The following is a 26,714-nucleotide window of genomic DNA, read 5'->3' as shown; positions in this document are numbered from 1 at the left end:
CCATCAGGGACGAGGAGCCAAAGGGCGAAGGGGAGGGCATGCAAAGCTGAATCAGGCAACGAGGCGGCGAGGCACAAAGGGCAACAGCGGCACAACAGCCCAGCGGATCTCAATCTCGAGAGGCGTTGAGCATGGCTCGCCTTTCGAACTCGAGCGCTGCATGGTAGAGAGAGCAACACGCTCACGATGTGCGCTCGGCCTCAGTTGCAGTGCCGAATCCACACACAAAGGAGCAATGGAGCAAAGGAGCGGAGCAGCGGAGAACAAAGAGCGCAGCGGCAGCGCAGCGACAGTGTGTTGCTGCGCGGATGATCCGACCTGCCCATCTTGGACGTTGTCAAAGGGCAGCAGCCCCTGCGCCCGTCGAGCCTTTTTTGACTGACGTACGGCAAAGGAAGGGATGGCGATGATCGACAAACTTGGCATCTGCAGGCTGGAGAGTGTGGCATTGCGGCATTGTGGCATTGGCGAGGGGAAGGGAAGCAAGAAAAACACGCGTTGATCTGCGTTGGTCTGCCCGCGTCGGCGCAACCGAGGCGCATGCGCAGACGTGCAGCCTCGAGGCATCTCAGCCGTGTCGAGCTCGCGTCAAGAGCCTCGGCGCAGGCGGTGCAGCGTGCATCTGTGCTGGAATTTGGCGAGTGGAAAATTGCATACCGTCGCGACGGCTTGGCGGGCACGCGAATGTGCTGCGCCGCTTCTGCGCAAAAGGACGTGCAACGCGCCCTGCCGAGCTGCCGAGCGACAGAAGTGCAACAGCCGAGCCAGAGCGCACCTCGACGGTCGACAGCCTCTGCCAGCCTCTGCCATCTGGCATGCATGCGAAACCAACACTGAGTTCGCGCCCGCTCCGCCCGCCAGCAGAACAGCACAACGCGTCGTCGGTCGAGCCGCGCTAGCCAAATGACTGCAGGTCGGAGTGTCCGAAACCCATGCATCTCGTCGATCCCGCACCTCGCCAGTGTCGGTCTCAGCTTGCGGGCTGTTGGGCACGCTCTTCCGACGCTGCTGCTGCTGCTCATCTCCGCTGTTGGAGGCGTGCAAAGTGCAACCAATGCAGGCGCCAGAAGGGTAGGATGCTTCCGAAATGCTTCGGCACGCTTTCGCACACTCGATGGAGAAGGAGAGAAGACTGGCAATGCATAGGGGGCACTTGCACTCGATCAAAGGGCCGACACATCAACAATGGCCGTTGCAGCTCGCAAGAGCTCGCCTCACCGTGGACCGATCCAACAAGGGCTACAGTACTAAGTGGCGCCAAGCAAGACGTTGCGCATTGCAACTATGTGCTGTTGAGCTCGAGCCTCGTTGCAGCTGAGGGCGCTAGATCTGGCGTCGTTGTCCTGTGCGGTTGCTTAGCGCTTCGAGGCGGCGCAATCGAACGTCCATGCACGCGCCCATCTTAGCCTTGCCCCCCCTGATCACCGCCATGTTGCCCAAATCGGCATGTCTTGGCCCTCCTTGGCCACGCTTGGCTGGGGCCTTGGCTTTGCATCTTGGCAACGTCGTACTGTATCCTTTTCGGGCGATCGACACCGATCGATGACGAGGATGCAAACCTTCGACCGGATTGTTTCGATCAACACCCGTCGAGTTTGAGCCAACAATGACGCTGCAGGCTGAGCCGATGGAAATTCTCCTAAGCTTCCTCGACGCCTCGCTAGGCAGATTTTTGCAACTCAGGCGAGCCAGATCTTTCCCGTCGCTGTGAGTTGAGCCATGTGTGCTTTGGGCGAGCCGTGTTTGTAGGGCGCAAGGAGTCAGTGGCAGCATTCGACTTAAGGTAGCGCCGCAGATCGAGCCGTCCCAACTGCCAGTTTAGCGAGGCCAGAGCAAAGACGCAGCCGAAATTCGCTCCATGCAAGCAGCTGCATGGTCGTGCATGGTGCGCTGCGTACGCCTCGTAGAGCGACCAAATGCCTCGCACCCCATCTTGGCAGGGGTCGAGGCTGGCATGCGCTGCTTGGCGCACATCAGAGGACCACAATGGCTGTGGGCGGGGTTGATTGGCAATCTCTGCGCTGCAACTGCCATCGGTGGGCGTCTTCCCGTCGGCCCGCTGTAGCTCCTCTTGAAAAAAGAAAGACAAGGTGTGTGTGCTGCTACATTCTCGCCGTGCGGAAGCGGCAAAGCGGCAAGCCTCGGTGATGGCCCTGGACAAATTGCTTTTTTGTCAGGTCCTCCGAGACCATCAGCCGCAGTGGCAGAGCAGCAGCTCCAAAGTGTCCAAGACGCGACTCGGACTTGCCGCACACACTTGGCCGAGCTCACACGCACCGATCCCAAATCCGATCCACTCGTCGTGTCCGCTCTTCGCATCTTTGCCCGTCCTGTTACTGCAGCGTCACTCCCATGCCGACCAGCATGCTCGTCGCCGGTCGTGCGAAGTCCGAAGACCAAGCTCCGATGCTGTGCACAGCAGCCTTCGAGTGCGACATCGGGCGTTGCGATCCTGCCATCGTCCGATGCGGTGTGCTCTCTCGCCCTCCCTGCCCATCGGAGCACTAGCAGTCGCGTTCAGTTCATCCATAGCATCTAGAGGCGATATAGCTGTTCAGTATGCGTCGGGCAGCCCTTTCATCCGGCGCCATCACACAGTCGCTGACAACAATGTGCCTGACCAGCATCTTTGGAGCCACTCTCGTTTTTCCTGGTTGGGAACTTGGGGAAATGGTTCTTGAGAAAAAGGGCTGAGAAAAGGCACGCCGAAATTCCGCGACGATAATTCTGAATCGGCTGATTCGGATCGAGAACAAGCCGATCCGGGGTTGCAGTCCGATCGGAGCTGTCACGAGGTTCGACGGTTGGACCCTCTTTTAGCCGGTCGAGAGTGGAGCCAAAAGCTTGGCTGTCACAGTCTGTGCGGCGTTCAACTGCATCGAAGCCCCATACTTGTACATGCGAGCCAGCTGCCGAAAGACGCTCTTCCACAACCCCACCACACACGTCGCAGCCTGCCAGCCACAGCGGAGCGTCAGCGGCACTCACCAACCCACCCGCCCTCCTACCTCACCCTGCTCGAGGAACGGAAACGCAACCACGCTAGCAAGCGCGTAACAGGCATCGTGTCCCACCTGCTACACCAGCCGCCTCTCATGCTCAGCTTCAGCTGACGGCGCCGTCGCCAAGCCCCATGTGGAACCAACAGCCCGCGTCGGGCGCTACGCCATCAGCAGCGGGAGGCAGTGGTGCCGGTAGCTACACCACCATGGCTCACACATCCGGCTCGTTCGCAGCGCATGCACGCTCCAACAGCATCGCAAACAGCCCCTCGGCACATCGACGCGTCGGATCCATGGCGCCAATTCAGCATGCATCGCCTTCCACCACTCCTGCATCCTCCCGCCTTCACTCCAACACCCCCTTCCCCGGCACCGTCGCCGCGCCTCGCTCTGCCATGCCTCCGGCAAGCGCATCAGCACACCTCAGGTCGATGCAGTACCTCTCGCGCCTCACAGAGCGTACACCAGCATCACTCGTAAAGCTGCCCTTTCCATCAAACACCACGGTCCATTGGCTACGCCTGCGGAAGCCCGACTCTGACCCGCCTCCCGAACTCGGTCAAGATCACACTCAACCGGACGCCACGGCCCCCGCTGGAGCCACGTTCACCTCTACGAACCAGGGCCAAGACAGGGATGCGGTATGGACCAACGCAGTCCACGAGATCCTCACCAACAGCAACAACTTCCAAGCTCTATCTAAAAGCATTCCCGATGACGCCTTCGAGCGGCTCGTGCGCAGCACTCTCCTCTACACACACATCCCTCGTCCTTCCACCGCGGAGAGCTTAGATGGAACAGCGCCAGACTCGTCGATCTACGCCACTGTCTCGGATCTCTGGCTCTTTGCAGTCGCCAACGACGATGACTACGAGCCGACGAGCAAGACATCATCCATGGGCGCTCAAGCAGCCGCCGCCGCCACAAATGCTGCTCAGACGCAGGACATGGCGCAATCGGCAGGAATGGATGCCACCACCCTCAACGTGCCCCAGCAGCAAGCCACATCCACGACCCCCGCAGCCTCTTCTCTCCCCGCCGTGGCACGCTCACTACCCTCCGAATCCGTCAAGGCGCTCGCGCGTCTCTTCGATGTCGCCACCGTCGACTCGGGCTCCTACCTGCTCTCAACTGCATGTCCTAGCTCCAAAGACAACAAAGGAAAGCAGTCTGTCTTGACATCACAGCAGCAGCAAGCGCATTGCCGCTTCATGGCAACGCTCAGGACGAGGGCAATCAGTGTGTTTGCACATGAATCATCGCCACGCTCCTCATCGTCACCAGCAGGCGAACCAGGAACGAGCGCTTCCCCAACGTTCAGACCCACGCTCCGTCGCCGCCTTCGTCTGGGTGATTCGGTCGTCTTCCTACCACCGTCCGCAGACATCGCCACTCTTTCATCGCAGGCGCACGACAAGCCTGGATCATCCACTCGGCTCGGTGCGCCCACGGCTTCGACAGATTTGCATTGCCTTGCGGCAGAGCTGCGTCTCTCGCTGTGCCCGTCCTCTCTGCTCCTTCGCACCACCTCGCGTCGCCTTGCCGCGCTACCGCTGGCCAGCACCCCCAGAGGCCAGCTCGGAGCTCCGACACTCCCACCCGAAGCTCGCCCGCAGCTGCACCTGGCTCCGCTCGGACACAGGGCCGAACTCGTCCACGTGGTCTCATCCGACAGCATTGCCAGCGACCGTCTGTCTCAACTCAGGTCGCTCTTCGCATCGCTCGATCTCGGCAGCGGCAATGGCATGGGCGTTCAACCGGTCGAAGGGGATCTGTTCGCCAGCGGAATCGCGGTGTGCGCTCTGCCTCCTGCCCTGGCCGAGGCGCATGCGTCAGCAGGGCAAGTAAGCCATCCGCTCGAGCAGCCACAAGAAGCTTCCTTCGCCGCGTATCCGCATATCCAGGCTATTGACGATGACATGGGCCTAGATCTACTCGACGCACCAGGCTTTGGCGAACAAATCCAGCAGCAGCAGCGTAGCCCCGAAGACCGCCGCTTCTTATGGCCCGTCTCGTTGTGCCTCGTTGCTCTCGACCCACGCAGGGCTGCCTGGATCTCATCCTGGCCCGGTGCATCTGCCAACAACGATCTGCACACCATCCGCAGCGAACCCGTCACTCCGCTCAAAGAGCTCGTCTCCTTCACCCTCAAGGTGCTCAACGATGCCAACGAGTCCGTCGCGGCTCAGAGCGCACCGCCCTTCACCCCTGGCGAACCCGACGACGCCTCGCTCACGCGCCATCGCGGCGAGCGCCTCTCCTCCGCCCGTCCTGGCATCACACCTGCCAGCATGTCTTTCGCCGACTTTGACCTCGCCATGCCTTCAGCTGCTTCAGCCACACCTTCGCAGTCGCTTCCTACCGTGCCACGGACCGACTCCCAAACGTCGCCGGAGAAACGAGACCACGCTTGTGCCGAAGCTGGCCCGAGCACCAATGGTGCGGAGCAACAGTTCGCCGATGATCTCAGTTGGATGGAGTTCCTGCCACAGGCTACTGGCGAGGTCCCTGGTGCTGCCGCTTCAGCAGCCGCATTGCCGGCGTCTTCCGTCCCTGTTGGCTCTGCGCCGACTGTCGTCCCGCCAGCATCGAGTGCCGTTCCTGCTGCTCAGGCTGCAGGTGAAGTCAAGGGCCTGGACCTGGATCCTTCTGGTTCGAATTGGGCCTTTGCGACCGGCCTCGATGCTGGCGGCGACAATGTCAACCATTTGGAAGCCAAACAAGATCCGGCGTCCCTAACAGCTCAAGCTGTGCTACAGCCGCAGGGACGCTTGCATTCTTCCGGATCGACGCCGTTTCAGGGCCAAGCTGCCACTCCGCTCAGCTTTGGGCAGACGCAGACGAAGCGCAAGGGCGAGGGCGATATCTTTGGAAACCTGGGATTGCTGACTGAGGACGACTTTTCGTTCTTCGACGAGTCGGCCTTTGGTTTGGAGTCGCCGAGTGCCTTGCCCGGCGAGCAAGGGGCAATACCGTCGCACCTCGATCCTTCGGGTGTCTCGCAAGCCGATGCGCCTGCCAATGCTACGGCTCATCAGCATGGATCGGGGCGCGGTGAGACGAGTGCAACGGATCCGTCTGGTGGTGCCGCTGCGCAACCGACGTCCATGTCAGCCACGTCCGCTGGCATCGGCGATGTGGAGATGGAAGATCTCGAGGCGACCAATCTTGACGCGCTCTTCGGCGCCATTCCAAACATGCAGGACGTGATGGGACCCGAGTCTTCGCAGGTGCATGCGAGCGAGCCGCCGCCGCACGGTGCTGTCAGCGCCTCCGCAGCACCCTCGCTACTCGCTGCGAGCTCGTCACAAGCCTTGCCGCCGGTCACGGTCTCCTTTACGCCTCGGTCTGTCTCGGCAGCGACGCCCTTCGGCGATCCGGCTTCTCTGCCGGGCTTCACGCCAAGCTCGCTGACGGAGAGCTCGCCGGCTTTTGGTCACGCTAATCACAAGACGCCGCGCACTCCGTTTTCGCCGGTCGAGGAGTATCGCGACGGCGCCACGATCGTTGGCTCGGAAGCCGGCAACCATCATGCTGGCGAGTCGGCGCAACTGGACGGCCGATACGCACATCTTGCGCCGCAAGACCGGGCCAGCCTCCCATCGGCGGCTGGATCCAAGTTGGAGCCCCAGGACGAAGGAGGACAGCTGCGCTTGGGGGATGCGAGCTCGGCGGCTGCAGCGGCGGCCAATGCTGCCATGTCGACCGACCCAAGCAACAAGAAGCGACAAGCCATTGTGCCCAATGCCTTTCTTCCACTGACGCAATCGCAGGCACGCAAGCCGCTGCAGAGGCTTACGATGGGGGCGCGCGCCAACCTCGGGCGCAAGTACGACTTGTTCGGCAAATTCGCCTCGAGGCCAAAGAGCACGGCGGTGCTGCATGCCCTACCGAACGCAGCCAATGCACTCTCTCCGGATCAGAATGTGCTGGATGACGGAAAGGAATCGGCAACGTTTGCGTCGCGCTTTGCTCTGCGGCCGTCGCGAGCTTCGCCTCCGAAGGCGGTGGGTCGACGAGGCCAGGCGCTTCTGCAGCTGCGTCGCGACCGCAACAGCAAGATGTCGCCGGGACAAGCTGTTGCGGCGGGTGGACGCCAGAGTGGTCAGCGTGGGCTCGATGTGGCGTCCACCCCGAGGTCGAGCGACGACATTGCGATCGCGAGAAGGGCTAGCGTGTCCGATAGCGACAGCTCGAGCAGCGAGGATGACGACGAGGCGAGCGATGATGCGCACAGCGACTCGGACGTCACCGAGGTGACGCTCTCGCTGCAGGACCAGGAAAAGATGAAGAGGTGCTCCAGGCACATTGTTGCCTCGTACCTGTGTGGTGCCTCTAGCGCATCGTCGGAAGTTGAGGCGACGGGCTCGCATCAGCGCGCTGCGCTGCTCAACTCTGCCACTACCTCTTCTCCCATGCTGTGGCCCGGCTCAGCGGCGACTGCATCCTCGATGCCACCAACGATCAAGCGGTCCATGCTCTCGAGGACTGCGCGCTGGTTGCTCGAAAACCCGCAGTTCCGATCCATGTTCAGCCGTGCAGTGGATGTCGGAAGCGAAGTCTCGGAGATTGCCACGCGCGAAAAGCTCGAGGTGCTTGCTGCCATGGCCTCTGCGCTCCGAGTGTCCCAAGGATGCGAGACCAAGCCATCGACGCAGGGCGCCACTCATTCTGACGGTTTTCTGGAGCAAGAGGCGCTTCCTACGCTGCAGGGCCTAGTTGTCAACGCGGCCTCGTCGGATGCGAGTCAGGCCACCAAGGGCGACGTGGTGCAGGCGGAGGTGCTGGAACCGACGAGCATCGCGGCGGGCTGTCAAGGCTCGGTGGTGTCGGCGCTGCCGTCGGCGTTGAGCCTCTGGGACAAGTCGAAGCTGTCGGCGGTCAGCGGGCACAAGCACGTTGTGGCGAAAGTGCTGCTGACACATGCGTCTGCGGCGTGGCACGACGAGATTGTGGCGTGGCTCGAGCGGCTGCGCGGTGCGTTTGAAGCGTATGGTCTGGGCACGCACGCGGGCGGGAGTGGGTCGATCCTAGCCATGGCGGACGGGAGCGAGCCACTGGCGCTGTCGAGCTATCTGGAGCGGTTATGGCGCGACGGCGAGGCGTGGGTCGATACGCTGCGTTCGATCGCCAGCCGCGTCGAGATGGACGTGCTCCAGGGTCGGCATGTGGTGATCTATGCGCTGCAACCGCCCGCTTCGACGACGTGTGCGGCATCGGGTTTCCGGGGGCTGTTGCAGCTCGAGGCGGATCTGCGCGTGATGCTTGCCGAGCAGGTCGGGGTGCTTGCGGAGCATCTGATCGTGCGTCCCATTAGTCCGGCGATGATGACCGAGAGCGGAAGTCTCGGATTCGGACAGCAGAGCGACTCGGTGCGAAGGCTGGCGTTTTCGGTGTACGACCAGCTGCCTCGACTGGTTCGACGACAGCCGGCCAAGGTGCTACATGGCCGAGAAGCGGGTCCGATCTCGGCGATTGTGCAGTTTCCCGCCTTCAGCTTGGCGACGGAGCTGGGGAGGACGGACTTTTCGCTCAGCTGGCCAAGGGAGCCGACGACGGCACTGGACGACGCGCTCATGCTGCACGTCAGCTACCGCGTCTGCGGCGATGCGGGGCAGAAGATGGTGGTGGTTAGCGCGATTGATGAGCGCGGGGGCTCGAGCGATGTGGATGTGCTGATGGGCGATGCGGAGGGCTGGATCGACCAGGTGTGGCGGTATGCGATTGGCCAAGCGAGCCGTGCACGTCTCTCGTGGCGACTGGTCATCTCGAGCACCGTGCCGATGAGCTCACAGGAGCAGAGGGGATGGCAATCGTGCGTCGAAGCGTACTTTTCCCAGACGCAGGATGGGAAGCTTGCGGTGGGGAGTGTAGTACTGCTGTGCGTGCGTCCGGACGATGCCGGTGCGATTCTTGCCGATGTGGGCGCTCGCACCAGGCCGTCCACCGAAACAGCCCACGTCGACAAGAACAATGCGGTGCTGATGGACGCTGCCGATTGTTCGCAAGTGTTGCAGTTCACTGAACCGCTCCCCCTCGACTGGACAACGTACGGAAGCACAGAGGAGATGGCGAGCTCGACAGCCTCGGCGATTCTCGTCCACAGACCGAGAAGTGAAGGTGGAAGGGATGTGGCAAGTCATGTACTTGCCGTTGACGTGCTGCAGACCTGGAGGGTGGAGGAGAAGGAAGAGGTGATGCAGGACGTGCTCGAATGTTTGCATGCGCTCAGACTGGTGGCCGAGGAACGACACCAGATCGCAGCGCCTCATGGGCAGCCCTGGGGCATAGCGGCGGTCAACATGCTTGCGCAGTTGATCGGACGTGCGGTTGTGGTTGACTAGCAATCCATGTGGAAACAGTGCGATGCTGTCGACCTGCGATATGGATGCGTTGATCGGACGTGCGGTGGTCGTTTTCTAGATGGATGCAATCAAGACATCGTAGCTTGGGCGTGCCACGGTCATCGATGGATGCGATACAGATACGTGGAGACGGTGCGATGCACGAGCAACAGTTGATGTCCCTCACAGCGATAGAGGCTGCGTGAGGAGGTGAAGTGCTCTGTACACCTCGGTAGCATCTTGCTTGAATGGACCACACGTGACGCCTTGGAGTCGGCGATGGCGAAGGATGGCTGGACGCTACAAAGGCAAGCGACAGGCGGCAGAAATCAACATATTGACGATTCAAACCAACGAGAGAGAGAGAGAGAGATGGCGGTACTCGTAGATCTATCTTCATGCAGAACTAAGTGGGTAAAAGGCGCATGCGTCGCACGCCCGAGCGCAAACACAGCCTCCGGAGCCCATTCGGCGTGGATCCAGTGGGTCGTGAGCCGGATGCGGATGTATGTGGGTGTCTGAGTGTCCCGCCGGCACGCACCGGACCGAACCAAGCCGAACTCCCCCCACCAGCATGACGGACAATCGGCGCTAACCACACCTGTGCACGCTACTATTGGAAAAGAGCCTCGATCCGCGTATACACCTCGGTAGCACCTCACTTCATCGACCAGACATGTCGGACGTCGGGCGCGGGCGCAGCCGTGTGGCGCGCCGGAACGAGCAGGATGCCATGTGATCATCGGACGGCATGGATAGGGACGGTGGGATACGGGCTGCCCAACTGCGCAGCGGAAGACGCCGGGCGCTTTCGACCACCCGGGGCGCGGCGACTTTCGTGCGCGATTCCGCCGCGTTTGCGCCTCTCCGCGGACCCCAAAGGCGGCGCCCGATCCTTCCACGCCTCCACCTCATCACCCTCCCGATTCGCAGCGAAATGAACGGCCGAAGGCTTCGGAAGAAAACGACTCGAAAAGGAAAAATAATGGCAAAAATCGGGTGCCTTGCAGAAATGAAGGCCAAAGGCGAGGAAGGGCCCGTGTGGAGAAAAAAAAGCCGAAATCGACTCAGCTCAGCAAAAGCGACCCTTTCGGCAACCCTTTCGAGAGCTTCTCACCACCATATCATCCAACCAACTCTCAACTCCAGCTAGACCAGTTCCAACTCACTTTCGAGGCTTTCCCTCTCCGACATTCGTTTCGAAGGGCAGGCCCTGATCATCTCCTCTCACCACCACCCACCACGCCACAACACCAACGCACGTTTGCATTCGCAGTCTCGACTCACCACCTCCTCACCCTCGTCATCGATTCGTGCATTGCTATCCACCATCCCTCGCTGACTACCACAGTAGTGCGGGCTAGAATAGGTAACGGCTCGGCATCACGGCAGCTATGCCCGTGAGCTCGGCCGCCAAGCTCGCCTCTCACATATGGAGGGGCGCCGCGCAGTCGGCGGCCAATGCCGCACATAACTCGGCCAACACCTTCCGCGGGGCCTTCCAGGGCGCCTCGGGCTCCACGTCCAGTACAGGATCATCCGCGTCCGGATGGGCATCGGGTCTCAGCAGCGGTGGATCGTCCGCAGGCGCAGGCGCAGGAGGCGCAAAGTTCCACGCAGGTCGCGGCGCCTACCATTCGTACCAACACACCGGCCGCGTTCTGTCGCAGGCAAGCACTTCCAGCGGCAACGATGCCAACTCAAAGAGCACCGACGACGAGGACGAGATCAGGAGGCAAAAGGCCTACAAGCTCAGGCTGGATGGCCACCTTCCTACGCTCGCCTCGCCCGGACACCTCACCAACTCGCACATGCAGGTCAGGTTCCGACATGCTTTTGCTGCCAATCACGGTCCGCTGCTCGTCACCGCCGCCGACAGCACACACGCCGATCAGGAGGCAAACACGGCCGCGCAGTCCACCAGGCACATCTCGTCCTCGGCCGCGCAGGCTGATGCCGCCAACGTCGAGGCGTCGCAGCAGCATAGCGCACACGACCGCCTGTACAGGACGCTGCGTCGCGCCACCACAAGGGGAGACGCCGCCGAGATCCGCCACACCGTCGCCGCATTCAATGCGCTCCCCAAGGAGCAGAAGACCACCAAGGGGTACAACATGGTCATGGAGTCGCTCCTCTCCATCCGCTACACCGGTCAGCCCGTGCGCGAGATCACCGACACGTACAACGCCATGCTCCAGGCGGGCCTCTCGCCCAACTCGCGCACCTACACCGTGCTCGTCAAGGCGCTCTGTGCGCTCGACGCCGAGACGCACGGCGACCGGACCTTCAACCCCGCCGAGCCTGCGGCAAAAGCTCCGGCTGCCAAGGATGCGGCCGAGGGCACAATTGCGCCGGCGGCCGACGACAACTTTGGCCAGGCACTCGAGTTGATGAAGGTCGCCCATGGCGGTCGGCTGTGGTTCGACGATGCGCATGCGTACAATGCGATGCTCTCGAGCTGCGCGTTGCGCGGCGATGTCGACAGCGCACTTGGCGTGCTCGACCTGCTCGAACGCAGCCTCTTCGCCAACACGGATGCCAATACGTTCAAGCACCTCATCAAGACGTTCGTTACCGACCCGCAGCTCAAGCCCACCGAGACGCACGAGATGCAGGAGGCGCGCAAGCTCGCCGCGTGCAAGCAGGTGTTTGACGAGTTCCTCCTTGCGAGTCAGAATCCGGACTGGAACCACGACCGCGACGCCGTCGTGTGGTGCTCGCTCATCGACGCCCACTTTGCGCTCAACGATCCGCAGGGTGCCGTGCGCCTATTTGAAAACATGCTCGAGGGCGGCGACAATGTGCCTGCGCTCGACAGCTTTGTCGTCTCGTCCATGATCCGCGGCTTCCTCAACATCGGCGACGTCACCACCGCACTCCAGTGGTACACAAAGCTCACGCCGGCCCAAGAGATGCAGGGCTCGCAAGCCTCGACCGAGTCGGACATGCCAAGGCCGATTCATTCGACCGTCGAGCAGCTCATCGTCAGCATCGCACAGTCGGGCAACGACGAGCTGCTCGAACCGCTTTTGCGCGTCTTCCAGAGCTACACACGCACCCTCTTCAAGACTCATGCCGCCCAGTTTGCCGTGCTCGCCAACGTGCTTACGGCGCACGTCGCCAGCGTCAAGCGGATGCAAGACGCAGGTGCAAAGCAAGACGATGTCAATGCGGTGCTCGACCGCGCGCTCGAGGCTGCTTCCACCTACTTTGGCTGTCTCCCGGACTCGCTCCACTTCTATGATCCCATCGAATATCCGCACGCCACGCAGCAGATCGTCGAGGCCTTCTTTGCACTCAGCGACACGCTCGTGACCGCCGCACGCCCCGTCGATGCCGGCTCCGCACTCAGCTACGTCCACTTCTTCTTCGACCGACTCGACCTGACCACCGCCGAATACGCCCCGCTCGCAGAAAAGCTCTCGCAGCTCGGCGGAAAGTTCCTGGCTGTGGACGCCGAGGCGGGCGATGCGGATGCGGCGCCGCTCAGACTGTTTGCAGCGGCGCAGTATTTGGTTCCGCTGCTGCGCGCCGCGGATCGGCTCGATGAAAGCACGGCACAGGCACTCACGACGCTCTACCGATCGGTCCACGCACAGACGCCCGAGGCAGTGGCAAGCTTGCCGCTCTCGCCAGATGCCTGGACGCTCATCCTCGAGGCGTTCTGCTTCGAGGAGGAGAACCTGCGTCCGCTCAGCCTCGATGCGTTCAAGGCCGATGGCATCCCGATTGTCCTGCACGACCTCGCCAAGCTGCCTGCTCCCGAGGCAGCCACCGAGGGTGCTCCGTCCCGTCCGGCGGTCGATCTGGCAAAGGCGGTCGAGGTGGCTTCGTCTCGTTATGGAGACGAGGCGCTCGCGCTCTTCCCTGAATGGGCGACGCAGGCTCTGGCTGCCGCTCGAAACGGTGCCGTTGATGGAGCGGACGCCGCTTCTGCTACTGCCGAAACCACGAGCGACGTGACTGCGTCCGAATCGCAGCTCAGCGCATCCACGCCAGCCTCTACGCCTCCCAGGAGACACTCGCCGCTTCACCGTCAAGATCTGCCCGCACCCGCGCTTTCGAATGCCAACATCCCCTACTTCCCGCCCGTCGAGGTGGTCGACACGGACTTTGGTCAAGCTCTCTTTGGGCTGTCGCGTCCGTCGGGCCAGGACGATGCGCCGCGCCTCTACGGCGATGTGCGCAAGCAGATGCGCGCTGGCGTCTACGCGCATCCGGAAGGTCTGGGCGTGCTCATCGCCGCGTTTGGCCGTCTGGGTGACGTGGAGCGCGTCGAGGAGCTGTACGCGATGAGCCAGCACGTGCTGCACGCTCTGGCGGGCGATGCGCGCTGGCAGTCCAAGGCGTGGTTCTCTGTAGAGGACCACATGATCCAGGCGCTCAGCCATGCCGGCCGGCCCGAGGCCGCCACGGTGCACCGCCATCGCATGATCGCCGCGGGCGGCCATCCGACCTCCACCTCGTACGCTGCACTCATCGCTACGATCCGCGAGACGACCGACGACGCCACGATCGCGCAGGAGCTGTTCGAGGAGTCGCAGCGCTTCGGCGTGCGGCCCACGGCGTACCTGTACAACGTGGTCATCTCGAAGCTCTCGCGCGCCCGCAAGGCCGACCGCGCACTGCAGCTGTTTGACGAGATGACGCAAACGCATCGCATCAACCCGACGAGCGTGACGTACGGCGCGGTGATCAATGCGTGCACCAGGATCGGCGACGAGCAGCGCGCCGTGCAGCTGTTCGAGCGCATGCAGCGCGACCCGTCGTTCAAGCCGCGCGTGCCGCCGTACAACACCATGATGCAGTTCTTCATCCAGAGCGTGCCCGACCGCGAGCGTGCGCTGGCCTACTACCACAAGATGCGCGCCGCCGACGTGAGGCCGAGCGCACACACGTACAAGCTGCTGCTCGACCTGTATGGCGCCATCGAGCCCGTGCAGCCGCACGAGATGGAGCGCGTGTTCGACGAGCTGGCGAACAATACGGCGGTCAACGTGCAGGGCACGCACTGGGCGTCGCTGATCAACTGCTACGGCTGCATGCTCAGCGACGTGGAGCGCGCGATTGCTACGTTTGACTCGATCGCCTCGCATCCGTCGAGCGTCGGGCGCAAGGACGGCGTCAGCCTGCCGGACGCCGTGTCGTTCGAGGCGCTGCTCGCCGTGTTTGTGGCGCACGGCAGGAGCGACCTGATCCGCGCGCACCTGCACAAGATGGAGCGCGCAGGCATCCAGATGACCGCCTACGTCGCCAACCTGCTCATCCGCGGATACTCGATGGAGCACGGCGACGCAGGGCTCGACGAGGCGCGGGCACTGTTCGAGAGCATGGACGAGCCCGCGGCCGGTGTGGCGGCGGCGGGTAACCACCCGCCGCGTGCGCACGGCGCTGGTGCACAAGAGTCGACTGCTGCCGACGCCTCGTTTGTCGCGAATGCACCGGCGAGCACGCGCGGGAGCGGACTGGCGGCGCTGTTTGCAGCGGTCCAGCGCGAGCCGTCGACGTACGAGGCCATGATGCGCGCCGAGCTGAGCCACGGTCATGCGGAGCGCGCTGCTGCGCTGCTGGAGCGTATGGAGGCGCGCGCGTTCCCACCGGCGGTCATCCTGCGCGCGCAGGCGCTGCTCAAGGAGGAGGGTGCGGCCACCGCTGCTGCTGACGAGCCGGCGACGCCGAGCGAGGTGCCGTTCGAGGCTCAGATCCCGGCGCCACTCGCGCTGTCCGAGGGCCGATTGACGTTTGGACAGACTTCGCCGCGGCTGCACATGGCGAGCGAACGAGGTGGCGCGATGACTTCGGTGCGACATGCGTCGACGATGGCAGGCGCCGCGACGGCGGCGGGCACGACCAACCCGGCGCCCGGAGCGCCCAAGCCCAATAGCCCATTCACGATCTTTGACCGTGCAGTCAAGACGGCGCAGAAGGACCGAGCTGCGGTACGACCGTCGGTGACGGCGGATGCGCAGGGGCATGCGTTCGGCGCCGAGTCGACGCGCGGCGAGGCGTCGCGCCAGACGGACTACGTGCGACGCGCGATCGCCGAGTCGCTGGCGGAGCGTGTGCAGGACATCAAGCGCGACTTTGGCACGATTGTCGAGCTGGGCGCGGGGCCGGGGCTGCTGCGCCACTACCTGGATGCGGAGGGGAGCGGTACCAAGAAGATCATCATGTGCGACACGAGCGAGGCGCTACTGAACCGGGACCGCCATCTGGACGCGCAGTTCCCATTCGAGGTGGAGCGGCGCGTGCTGGACGAGGAGATGCTGCCGTTCGAGGAGGGCAGCCTGGACTGCGTGGTGGTGAGCGGCGGTCTGCACTGGACCAACGATCTGCCGGGCGTGCTGATCCAGATCCGGCGTGCGCTCAAGCCGGACGGTGTGCTGATCGCGGCGCTGTGCGGAGGCGACACGCTGTTCGAGCTGCGCACGAGTCTGCAGCTGGCGGAGCAGGAGCGCGAGGGCGGCATTTCGCCGCGCATCTCGCCGATGGCCGACACGCGCGACATGGCGTCGCTGCTGTCGCGCGCCGGCTTCACCATCCCGACGGTGGACGTGGACGAGGTGCAGGTGGGCTATCCGAGCATGTACGAGCTGATGCACGACCTGCGCGACATGGGCGAGTCGAATGCGGTGATCAACCGGCGCGGCCAGCTGCGCCGCGACACGATGCTGTCGGCCGCCGCGATCTACGAGGCGATGCACGGCCAGAGCGGCAGCGAGACGGAGCAGCCGCAGGGCGTGCCGGCGACGTTCCAGCTCATCTTTCTGATCGGCTGGAGCCCGGCGCCGACGCAGCCCAAGCCGCTCAAGCGCGGCAGTGCGACGTCGAGCCTCAAGGACGTGCTTGCGGGTAGCGAGGGCGACGTGCAGGGGCAGGCTGAGGCCGAGATGGAGGATAGGCAGCGCGCACAGTGGATGAAGACCATGGCCGAGGATCCGACCAAGCCCACCAAGAAGTAAAGGCGCGGTCGGGTGTGTGCTTAAGCGCCGTGTAGATTTTTGTATTTGTACTTGCGATCTCGTATAGCTCATATGACGTTTTTGTCTCTTGATTGATCGGGACTGTGATGGCAGCGCCAGCCAGAAGGCGAAGGCGAAGGCGAAGGCGCAGGCGAGGGCGAGGGCGAGGGGAGAAAGTGTTACTTTTGGGGTCGAGGGCCCCCTTGTGAGGGTGAGAGCGGCAGAGAAGCGGAGAAAGAGGCGGATTTTCAAACCGCGCTCGGCTTGATTTTGGGTTGGGCTCGGCTGAAAGAGGCAGCAAGGCGCGAAAAAGCAACACTTTCCCAATCCAACACACAGCGGCGGCTGAGCAGTCGCAGTCGCAGTCGCAGTCGCAGTCGCAGTCGCAGTCGCAGTCGCAGTCGCAGTCGCAGTCGCAGTCGCAGTCGCAGTCGCAGTCGCAGTCGCATGCATGGCCAAGACAGGAAGGGCGCGTGCGTGCGTGTGTGCGTGTCGATTTGATCCACCTGCCAAAGTGGAAGGAGCTCAGCAGCAGTCTCAGCTGGCCGTGAGCATCCCGACATCCGGGGGACCCTGAGAGATCAGCTGCCGACGCCGTTCGCATTCACACTCGATGTCATCCCCTCACCACTCCATCCATACCTCTTGATCCGTCGCTTCGCGCTTTGCACGTTCACTAGCATAGTCGAGGATTCACCCAAAAGCATCCCCTGGACTGCCCTCATTTTATACCCTGGCTTCCGACGCCGCACTTCTGCAACGCCCGCACATACTTCATCTCCGCGCAACGGCTCCTCGTCCCCGCTCCGCCATCCAACGGTTTCTCATCAAGCAGCCTGCTTGTCCACCGCGCCATCGTCTGACCTTATGCATGCATCGCAGCTCTAACTCAGCTTTCGAGCCACCACCGCACAGCAGCCAGATCGATTGGATCGGATCAGCCGCTCCGCTCCGCTCCGCAACGCATCGGACCACTTCCGAAGTCGCCTTGGTCGCTGCGATTCGCTGCCCCGGCACATCCGACGCCCATCGTCGTCCATCTGGACTCAGCATCATCCTCCCGGCCGACTGGTTGCCAACCACCCTCGCTCTCGCTCCCGTCACCATCCGATCACTCGCTGTCACTGCCGCTGCTGCTGCTGCCGCTGCCGCCGTCCATCCGGCCTAGAAGCGCACCATGGCGGACTCCGGCAACATCAAGGTCGTCGTCCGATGTCGACCCATGAACTCGAGAGAGAGGAATCGTGGTGCTTCCAACCTCATCGAATTCAAGGACGGCAACCAGCTCGTTCTCCAACCTCCCTCCGAGGGCGACAGCAGAGAGAATGCCAAAGCCACCAAGAAGAAGGCCATGCCCTTCTCCTTCGACCGCGCCTACGACGAAAACACAGAGCAGGACACCCTCTTCCAGTACATCGGCGTCGAGCTCCTCGAACATGCCTTCAACGGATTCAACACCTGCGTCTTTGCCTACGGTCAGACCGGCTCCGGCAAGTCGCACTCCATGGTCGGATATGCGGAGGCAAAGGGCCTCATCCCGCTCACCTGCTCGCGCCTCTTTGACGACATTCGCGACAAGACCGAGTCCGACCAGCACCTCCGCATCACCGTCGAAGTCAGCTACATTGAAATCTACAACGAAAAGGTGCGCGACCTCCTCAACCCAAAGACCAAGGGCAACCTCAAGGTGCGCGAACACCCGAGCCTGGGCCCCTACGTCGAGGACCTCAGCAAACTCGTCGTCGGCAGCTTCCGCGACATCGAAAACCTCATGGACGAAGGCAACAAGGCAAGAACCGTCGCCGCCACCAACATGAACGAGACCAGCTCCCGCTCCCACGCCGTCTTCACCCTCGTACTCACCCAGAAACGCTTCGATCCAGACACCAACCTCGAGGCCGAAAAGGTTTCGCGCATCTCGCTCGTCGATCTCGCCGGCTCCGAGCGCGCCAACTCCACAGGCGCCACCGGCGCACGTCTCAAGGAGGGCGCCAACATCAACCGCTCCCTCACCACCCTCGGCAAGGTCATCGCCGCACTCGCCATCGCCAGCTCCGCAGAACCCGCAAAGCCTGGCGCCAAAAAGTCAAAGGCGGCAGCGGCACTCGACAGCTTCGTGCCCTACCGTGACTCGGTCTTGACCTGGCTCCTCAAGGACAGTCTGGGCGGCAACTCCAAGACCGCCATGATCGCAGCCATCTCCCCCGCAGACTACGAGGAGACGCTCAGCACGCTCCGCTACGCCGACCAGGCCAAGAAGATCAAGAACAAGGCCGTTGTCAACGAAGACCCCAACGCCAAGCTCATCCGCGAGCTCAAGGAGGAACTCGAGATGCTCCGCACCCGCGTCGCCGGCGGCGGCGGCATCGAGGGCGAGGGCAGCTGGGATCCGTCAATACCTCCCGAAAAGCAGGTCGTCCGCTACCAGACCAAGTCCGGCGAGATCAAGACCGTCACCAAGGCCGAACTCCAGGAGCAGCTCGAGCAGAGCGAAAAGATCATGAGCAGCCTCAACGAGAGCTGGGAGGAAAAGCTCGCAAAGACGCACGCCATCCAGAAGGAGCGCGAAAAGGCGCTCGAGGAGCTCGGCATCTCGGTCGACAAGGGCAACGTCGGCGTACACACACCCAAGAAGCTGCCCCACCTCGTCAATCTCAACGAGGACCCGCTCATGTCCGAGTGCCTCATCTACCAAATCAAGCCCGGCCACACGCTCGTCGGCAACCTCGAGAGCGGCGCAGACGTACACATCAAGCTCAGCGGCACAAAGATCCTCGCAAACCACTGCACCTTTGACCACACCGACGGCGTCGTCACCGTCACCGCCATGCCCGACAGCATGACCATGGTCAACGGCAAGCGTCTCGCTCCCCAAGAGCCAAAGCGCCTCCGATCCGGTTACCGCGTCATCCTCGGCGATTTTCACGTCTTTCGCTTCAACCACCCAGAGGAAGTCAGAAAGGCACGGGACCGCGTCCGCTCCACCCTCGCCCTCTCCACTGGCGAGGCGCAGAACGAGACGCTGCTCGATGGCGACACTCCGGCCACCCGTCCCGACTCACCAGCGTCCGGCGACGTCGATTGGACCTACGCTCGCAGGGAATATGCGCTCGCAAAGCTCAACGGCCAGAACGTCAATTTTGACAATCTCAACGAGGAGGACCTGGAGAAGCTCTTTGAGGACATCTCGCGCGCTCGCTCCAAAAAGTCGATGGGCGGCGCGCTCGGCAGACCCGAGAGCAGGGCGAGTCTGTTCGACGACAACGCCAGCGAGTCGGCCAGCTCGGTCGTCCGCCCCTACTCCCTCGGCGCCATGACAGACGACACCAGCATCGATCCTTGGAGCCAGGCCGGCAGCGAGATGGGCTCCATGCGCTTGGGCCCCGCCACACCCATGAAGGACTCGCCGTACTTCAACGCCACCGCATCGCCGTCCGTCGAGGCAGCAGCAGCGGCGCGTCATCGCGAGACCGAGTCGCTGCGTGCAAAAGTGCGCGAGTACGAGGAGAAGCTCAGAGTCGCATCGCCGCGCCCCGCTGACGGTCCAACCCAATACAGCGACGCGCACAAGGCGCTGTTGCGTAGCGTGCTCGCAAAGTGGAAGGGCCACACCACCGTCTCCATGGCCGAGGATGCCTTGTCCAAGGCCGTGCTCGTCAAGGAGGCCAACGTAATCAGCAAGGAGCTCGGCAAGCGCGCCACCTACCAGTTCACTGTAGTCGATGACTTTCCTCTCGCCGTACCGACGTCGGGCGTCGAGGCCATCGCCGGCCTCACCGAGTTCGACGACGTGGCCGATCCGGACCTCGCCGCGTGCGCCAAGCCGTGCATGGGCATCAAGGTGCTCGACTACGTCCACCAGACATGCTACGTCTGGTCCATGCCCAAGTTCGAGCAGCGCCTCCAGAAGATGCGCAACCTCTACACGTTTGTGGACAAGCCCGAGTACTCACAGCACTTCAACTGGTCCGATCCATTCTACGAGTCGCCGACGCCGACGTACGCCTTTGTCGCCAGCACGCTTGTCCCGCTCAGCCCGCTTTCGCGTCAGATCTCCACCAAGTACAGGCTGCCGCTGCACGACCGCCACATGGGCCGCCAGATCGGATCGTGCAGCGTTTCGCTCAAGTTCGTCAGCATCGCGCCTGTGCCCGCCGCCGGCCGCAGCTCGTTGGCTACCGCGGCGAGCTTGGCGGCGCCCAGTGGCGCTTCGTCACGTGGGCCCAGCTCGCCCACGCCGTCGTCGACGCACAGCAACGGCGGGGCCGACCTGCCTGTGGGCCAGAAGTTCGGCTTCCAGGTGCTCGTCGACTCGGTCTCGGGCCTCTCGCGCGACGAGTTTGCCGGCGTGCATCTGCAGGTCAAGCTCAGCTCGTTCGCGGGCAACGAGCTGGGCAAGGACGAGTCGTACACCTCGGTGCCCGTCGATCTCGCGAGCGAAGAGAGTTTGGCCGAGGTGCGCCTGCGCAGGACGCTCTCGTTTGTGCTCACTGCCGAGTCGATCCAGTGGCTGCGCACCGGCTTTGCGCCCATCGAACTGTATGCCAAGCTCAAGCCGCAGTATCTCGTTGCGCTTGAACAGCACGACAGCGAGCGCGAGAGCACCGACGACCGAGCCGGTATCTTTGCGCCTCTGCACTCGTTCAGCAACGGCGACTCGGGATCGATCCGTGGAGGCGCTACGGGACGCCGCGCGACCATGTCCAACACAATGAAGGAGCGGCTGTCGGAGAACGAGATGCGCGGCGAGGAGCGCCACCACATTCTAGCATCGGTGCAGATCTGCGAGCTGGACGCGTCGGGCGAGTACATGCCCGTGCCCGTGCGCGCGCAGTCGGCTCTCGATCCAGGCTCGTTCTTCCTTCGCCAGGGTCTGCAGCGCAAGCTGGTCCTGCATCTCACGCACGACTCGGGCCGGCAGCTGCTGTGGAGCAAGGTGACCAAGCTCGAGCTGGGCGATGTGCGGCTGCTGGATGCGCGCGGGCGCGTGCATGGCGGCAAGGCGTCGGACACGGTGCAGCTCAAGGTGCCGGCCAAGCAGCAGACACTCGAGTTCCCCGCCAACGGCACCAGCGAGCTCGGCCTGTGGGCGTGGTGGGACAGCAGCGTGCACGACAGCCTGCATCTCAACCGCACCACCGCCAGTGGACATCGCGTGCTGGCGCGCCTGGCCTTCGAGATCGAGATCGAGCGCTGCGCTGCGCCCGTGGCCTTCTCGATGGACGTCGCCGTGTCGATCAACAGCCGCGACGCCAAGCCGCCAGGCAGGCTGATGAGCCTCATTGAGTCCGCCACCAGCGGCGCGAGGACGCTCACCAAGACGAGCGCGATCTTTAGCGTGAAGCTCGTGCCGCCCATGACCAAGAAGACGGCGGAGCTGTGGCGGCTGGATACGGCCAACAAGTACGTGCGCGGGCAGGAGGCGCTGCGCGGATGGAAGGCGCGCGGGACGAGTCTGGTGCACGATCATGCGCGGCTCATGCGGGCCGAGGAGCGTCGTGCCGAGGTGGAAGGTGTGCGTGCGCTGCTGCGTGCGCATCCGCCTCTCGCGCTCAGCATGTCCCCCTCGGGCGCCGAGGCGGACAAGGTGGAGCTGCTGGAACGCACGCTCGCGCTGTGGCAGCGTGCGGTGCGCGATGCCAAGATGCAGGTCGTGATTGCGGAACAGCCGTCGTCGAACTGCGATGGTGCGCCGTCCGGGGCCGGGCAGCTGGCGGGGATGTTTGAGCGTGAAGACACGACCGGGCTGGGCATCGAGACCTTGCGCGTGGACGAAGCGGAAAAGCCCAAGCTGACTGCGCAGGTGACGCTGGTGGCGCGCAGCGACAATGCGACCAAGCGCGGCTGGCTCGAGATGCCGGTCGAGGCGTTTACGGACCAGTGGACACGGCGGTGGTTTGCGCTGCGCCGGCCGTTCCTCTACATCTACGCCAGCAGCGCCGAGACGGACGAGCTGATGGCAGTGCATGTCGCCAGCGTGCGCGTCGAGCACGACGCCAACATCGAGCGCATGCTCGGCCGCCAGCACGTGTTTGGCGTGTACACCAGCAGCAACTCGTACTTCCTCCAGGCGCCCAGCGACAAGGACATGCACGCCTGGATGGTCGCCCTCGACTCGCTGTACCAGCCCGAGTCGGGTGTGGAGACGTAGAAGTGGCAATGATTTATTCACCCGGCGTAAGACAGCAATGTGGGAGCTGGGCCAGTGCGTGTGTGGCTGAGGTGCAGGCAAGGGTGGTGTGAGGACGTGAGATGGACGGCATTTCAAGAGCGAGGCTAGATTACAACGCGAGAGAGGGAGGAATGGAGTTTTAGAGTGGGGAGATGGCGTCGGGCGTGGTCGAAGTGGTTGAAGTGGATGCGGCTTTTTCGGCTGGACGCTTGTTTTCCGCCCCCTTTTGCTGGGTGAGGACGCCCTTGACGATGCGCGCGATGAGGGTGCGGCCCTCCCAGAGCGGCAAGAACGTAAAGATGAGCAGTGCCGCAAACGCCCAGATGATCGCCACGACGACCCATCCAGTAAAGAACTCTTGCGAAAACTCGTACTTTGCGGCGTACATGATAAAGGGCCAAAGCAACCAGACGCCCACAAACAGCCCGAGCGCCGTCCAAGCGGCGATCTTACTCTGGCGCTGCATGTACCTCCTCTCCGCATCGGTAAAAGCGCCCGAGTCCGAGTGGGTGGGTGTAGCAATCTCCTTCTCCTGCGGGATGGATGTCTGGGAGCTGTTGATCGACGAGTCGTCCTGGATCAGTCGGATCTCGCTAAACCTCTCCCAGTTGAAATCGGGTTCGGGGCGAATCCACGAGATCAGCGGCGACAGGATCGCGGGTACAATCGCAGCGACGATGGTTCCCCACATGCACGGCAGTAGCTCTCCCGTAGTGGTGACGTTGAGAACCCCATTGCCGTATGCGGAGGCGGTAGCAAGCCAGGTGGCAATACCGGCGACCATGCCGACGATGGGCGAGATGACGGCAGCCCACCACGTCTGTTTCTTCCACAGCACCGTCAGTGGAAGCGTCACCATGGCAGGGCACGTGATGAGACCCAGGAAGTACAGCGTCCACGTGAGGCTGATACCGATGTAGTAGAGCATGGTCGAGAAAGCCGACGCAAAGATGGCGAATCCAATGCACGCCGCGTGGCTAACGCGGATCACCTGTCGATCAGTCGCATTGGGTCGGATATACGTATGGTAGACATCCGACGATACGATCGACGACACCGCAATCAGTTGTGCCGACGTAGTCGACGTGACCGCCATAAAGATAAGAATCACCACTGCCACTGCACCACCCTTGCCTGCTACAGCCAGGGCGGTGTAGGCCAGTGGAAGTCCGGCGTTCATCTCGGTGGTGCTGAGTTTGCGTCCAAAAGCGGGCCAGATCGGATTGGTCTGCAGCGACAGCCCCGCCAGCCCCATGACCGTACCCAAACACCACGGCAGCCCAAAGTACAGCACGCCACCCAGAACGTACCCGGGCACGGCTGCTGCCACATCGGCCGAATACGCCTTCTGCCAGTAACTCGAATCCAACGCCACCAACCCCGCATTCCCCAACGTATGCAGAATCCCAAACTCCACCGCACCTTTACTCGTCATGGTCAAGATGCTCCCGTTATAATTACCCTCGATCGGATTGGCCACATTCGCCTGCTTAACAAGCTGCCACAGATGACCGGGGGACTGCACTGCATCATTGGTGATCGTCTTGAGCGTGAGGAAGAGCACGATGATGAGCAGCGCAACCGAGTGCATCCAGTCGGTCAAAAACGTCGCCTTCAACCCGCCACTGATCGTGTACAGGCACACTCCCACGGGGAGCAGGAACGTCGATGCAATGATGTGCATCCCCGTCAGCGCTGATACTGTCGCCGAGGCCCCGAGAAGCATGTTGGCCACCGCAATCGTGTTGTTCGCCAGGCAGAAGAACATGTACACCCAGTGCGCCGCCGTGCCGTATCGGACGCGCACGATCTCGAGCACCGTATGCGCATGTGGCGTCTTGAGCTTACTCTGAATCGCAAGCAGCGCAAACGCAGAGATCTGCACTAAACAGCCCCCGGCAAACCACCACGCACCTGCTACACCGTACAGGAAGGTCACTAATGACGAGGAGAGGAGGGCGGTGGACCATGCCCAGGAGGAAAAGACGGCGGTGGCGGTGAGACCGGTGCCGATTTTGCGGCCGGCGGTGGCGTAGGTCTCAAAGTGGGCGTTATTTTCGCCATTGAAGCGCCACAGCAGACGCGTGATGTAGAGCATGACGAGCGCGAATGCGAAGCCGAAGCCGAGCACCACGCCGTATCCGACCCCTTGGCTCAGGGGCGGCGGGATGCTGTCCGCTGCCATCGTGTCGATTTTTTTCGCGCGGTTCTACACTGTTTGGCGGGATTTTATGCTGTGAGGTGGAAGCAGGCCTCCGGTTTGAGCGAGGGGAAGCAAGGCTGCCAAAATGAGCCTCGATGACGTGGAAGGAATGGTTGTTGAAGAAGGCAGAGCCGGTGAGGAGGAAGAAGGGGGGGGGGGTTATCGGGTTGGACACTCTCACGTGAGCTGACGTTCGATTAGATGCGTTTTATTATACTCCCCATGCTTTGCGTGATTATTTTCGTGATATTGGTCGTATGGTTCTTGGTGCCGTGGGTTGTTAGGCTAATGATTCGCACGCGGACTGCTATCAGTAGAGGCGGGTTTAAGTTGGAGACAAGGTCTTTTATCGGACTTCTGCACTCTGTGTGTGGCGCACAGATCTCGTTCTTCTAGCCGCGATCCATACACGTACTCTCATGCACGTCCGCTGTGTAATCTCATCTTCATTCCTTCCTCGCCGTGCCATTGCGGCGGGAGACCGGGAGGGGATTCAGGCACCATCTACACTGTACCAACGCAACTTGCAAACACCGAGCATCTCGCTTGCCAATCTAGCCGCATCTTTGCCCTTGTACCAGAGCAGAACGAGTCCGATCTAGTGCGCTATGGCTTGCGAACACCGCCGAGTGCATGGCGTGCACCGGCGTCCGAGCAGACCCGACCAGAGCTCGTCTTCTTCCGCTGAGCCGCACTTGCGCGGACGGCATGGAGCGCGTACCGACCACTGGACACACTTTGACTCACTTTCTTCCGTCGCTGCCGTAGCTGAGCGAGGACGGACAGGTCTCCGGATGGGCTTTGATTGCGACAAGATCCTCTTGCGCGCAGTGAGGGCAGGCCAACGTGGGACAGAAGCACATGAAAGCCGTGGCAACGGCGGTAGCCGAGTCTCAAAGCTGCCGCTTCCATCACCGCACTACAGCGGAAAGGGGAGGATTGGGGGTACAGGAAGGCTACGAAGTGCCAACGGAGCGGGGACACATGCGGGAATGAGCACGGACAGGTTTGACGTGAGATCGACAGGGATGGCGAAATCCCGTTGGCGTTGGCGCAACTTGGCAGCTGGCGGCGGCGCCCTGCCTGCGGCCCCCGCGCGGCGACTTTTCTGGCTTCCGCGCCCCGTAGAAAATTTCCGCTACCGCACCCTGTCAAGCCCCACATCGCCAGCATCCGCCCGCTTCCGTTCTCGCAACAACGCAGCACCTCTCCGCCTTGACCATCTCACATTCACTATTGGCCTACTAGAAACCACACTGTGCCCCGAGAATGCGCATTCTACATCAGCTGGCGGACAAGTCTCGGGGAAACACGTTCTGCGCGCCACACCGCGCTTTGGCGGCTAGGCAGCTAGCTCGGAACAACGTTGCGGGAGATGATGGAGATCGCATCACAGATAGCGAGCGGGGTCCAACAGCACGTCATGCCAGTGTGCCACCATGTGCACCTTTCAGAGCCGCTCAAAGCGGCAAGTTCCCCACCATCACGGCCGATGGCAAGCCCACGTTTTTGCCGAAGCATGCTCGAGAGCGGGCTAAAATTGCACGCCATCGCGTGTCCGCTTCGCGTCAAATGCAAAACTCACCTACGCTCGTCAAGCAAATCTCAATAGGTACGTAGTCAAGGCCTACTTCGTCATCGTCGGGGGTTTAGCTCAGTTGGTAGAGCGTTCGCTTAGCACTTGTCTAAATTGCGAAAGGTCGCGTGTTCGACTCATGCAGTCTCCAGAAATCCTTTCATTTTTTATTTTTTGCTTTTTTTTTGGTTGGCCAACGGTGTTTACTGTGGTTCTTTTTCGCCGCCCGCAACACCATGATCCGAAGAGCGAACGGCTGCGACAAGCAAGCGGCAGACCAATGTGTGTCCGCGTAACCGGCGACGAGGCGACAGCGAGCATCTGCGGCAGGCGTCTCGGCTGGCAAAAGCAGGTACCGCGTCGCGATCAAGTCAAGTTTCCCGTTTCCTGACCATGCTGAACCTTTTTCACCTCGGCAACTTGGCACCGAGCAGACGGTGCTTCGGGGACATACT

General features: G+C 62.3%; 6 protein-coding genes and 1 non-coding gene across 7 annotated transcripts; 6 read left to right on the top strand and 1 right to left on the bottom strand.

The window, feature by feature from the left end:
* Positions 1-540: 540 nt before the first annotated feature.
* Positions 541-1,146, top strand: PAN0_019d5762 (uncharacterized protein; the record flags this gene model as incomplete). Its single annotated transcript, XM_014798696.1, has 2 exons — positions 541-714; positions 865-1,146. The coding sequence occupies 2 exons, from the start codon at positions 541-543 to the stop codon at positions 1,144-1,146; spliced, it is 456 nt and encodes a 151-aa protein (XP_014654182.1).
* Positions 1,147-3,133: 1,987 nt separating this feature from the next.
* PAN0_019d5761 (uncharacterized protein) lies at positions 3,134-9,346 on the top strand (the record flags this gene model as incomplete). The annotated part of the gene is made up of 1 exon (XM_014798695.1): positions 3,134-9,346. The coding sequence occupies one exon, from the start codon at positions 3,134-3,136 to the stop codon at positions 9,344-9,346; it is 6,213 nt and encodes a 2,070-aa protein (XP_014654181.1).
* Positions 9,347-10,740: 1,394 nt separating this feature from the next.
* On the top strand, positions 10,741-16,308 carry PAN0_019d5760 (pentatricopeptide repeat protein; the record flags this gene model as incomplete). Its single annotated transcript, XM_014798694.1, has 1 exon — positions 10,741-16,308. The coding sequence occupies one exon, from the start codon at positions 10,741-10,743 to the stop codon at positions 16,306-16,308; it is 5,568 nt and encodes a 1,855-aa protein (XP_014654180.1).
* Positions 16,309-17,179: 871 nt separating this feature from the next.
* PAN0_019d5759 (uncharacterized protein) lies at positions 17,180-17,476 on the top strand (the record flags this gene model as incomplete). The annotated part of the gene is made up of 1 exon (XM_014798693.1): positions 17,180-17,476. One exon carries the CDS (start codon positions 17,180-17,182, stop codon positions 17,474-17,476), a length of 297 nt encoding a protein of 98 aa, XP_014654179.1.
* Positions 17,477-17,530: 54 nt separating this feature from the next.
* Positions 17,531-22,459, top strand: PAN0_019d5758 (kinesin-like protein; the record flags this gene model as incomplete). Its single annotated transcript, XM_014798692.1, has 1 exon — positions 17,531-22,459. One exon carries the CDS (start codon positions 17,531-17,533, stop codon positions 22,457-22,459), a length of 4,929 nt encoding a protein of 1,642 aa, XP_014654178.1.
* A 160-nt stretch (positions 22,460-22,619) lies between these two features.
* Positions 22,620-24,665, bottom strand: PAN0_019c5757 (Na+/proline symporter; the record flags this gene model as incomplete). Its single annotated transcript, XM_014798691.1, has 1 exon — positions 22,620-24,665. The coding sequence occupies one exon, from the start codon at positions 24,663-24,665 to the stop codon at positions 22,620-22,622; it is 2,046 nt and encodes a 681-aa protein (XP_014654177.1).
* A 1,661-nt stretch (positions 24,666-26,326) lies between these two features.
* PAN0_t019d0003 lies at positions 26,327-26,410 on the top strand. The gene is given in 2 exon segments: positions 26,327-26,363; positions 26,375-26,410. It is a non-coding gene; the product is annotated as a tRNA-Ala (tRNA).
* The last annotated feature ends 304 nt before the right edge of the window (positions 26,411-26,714 follow it).

Source organism: Moesziomyces antarcticus (assembly GCF_000747765.1).
Source record: "Moesziomyces antarcticus DNA, scaffold: scaffold_v10019, strain JCM 10317, whole genome shotgun sequence".
In the NCBI taxonomy this organism is placed as follows: domain Eukaryota; kingdom Fungi; phylum Basidiomycota; class Ustilaginomycetes; order Ustilaginales; family Ustilaginaceae; genus Moesziomyces; species Moesziomyces antarcticus.
Note: the sequence above shows the minus strand (reverse complement) of the source record. Positions and strands in the feature narration are given on the sequence as shown.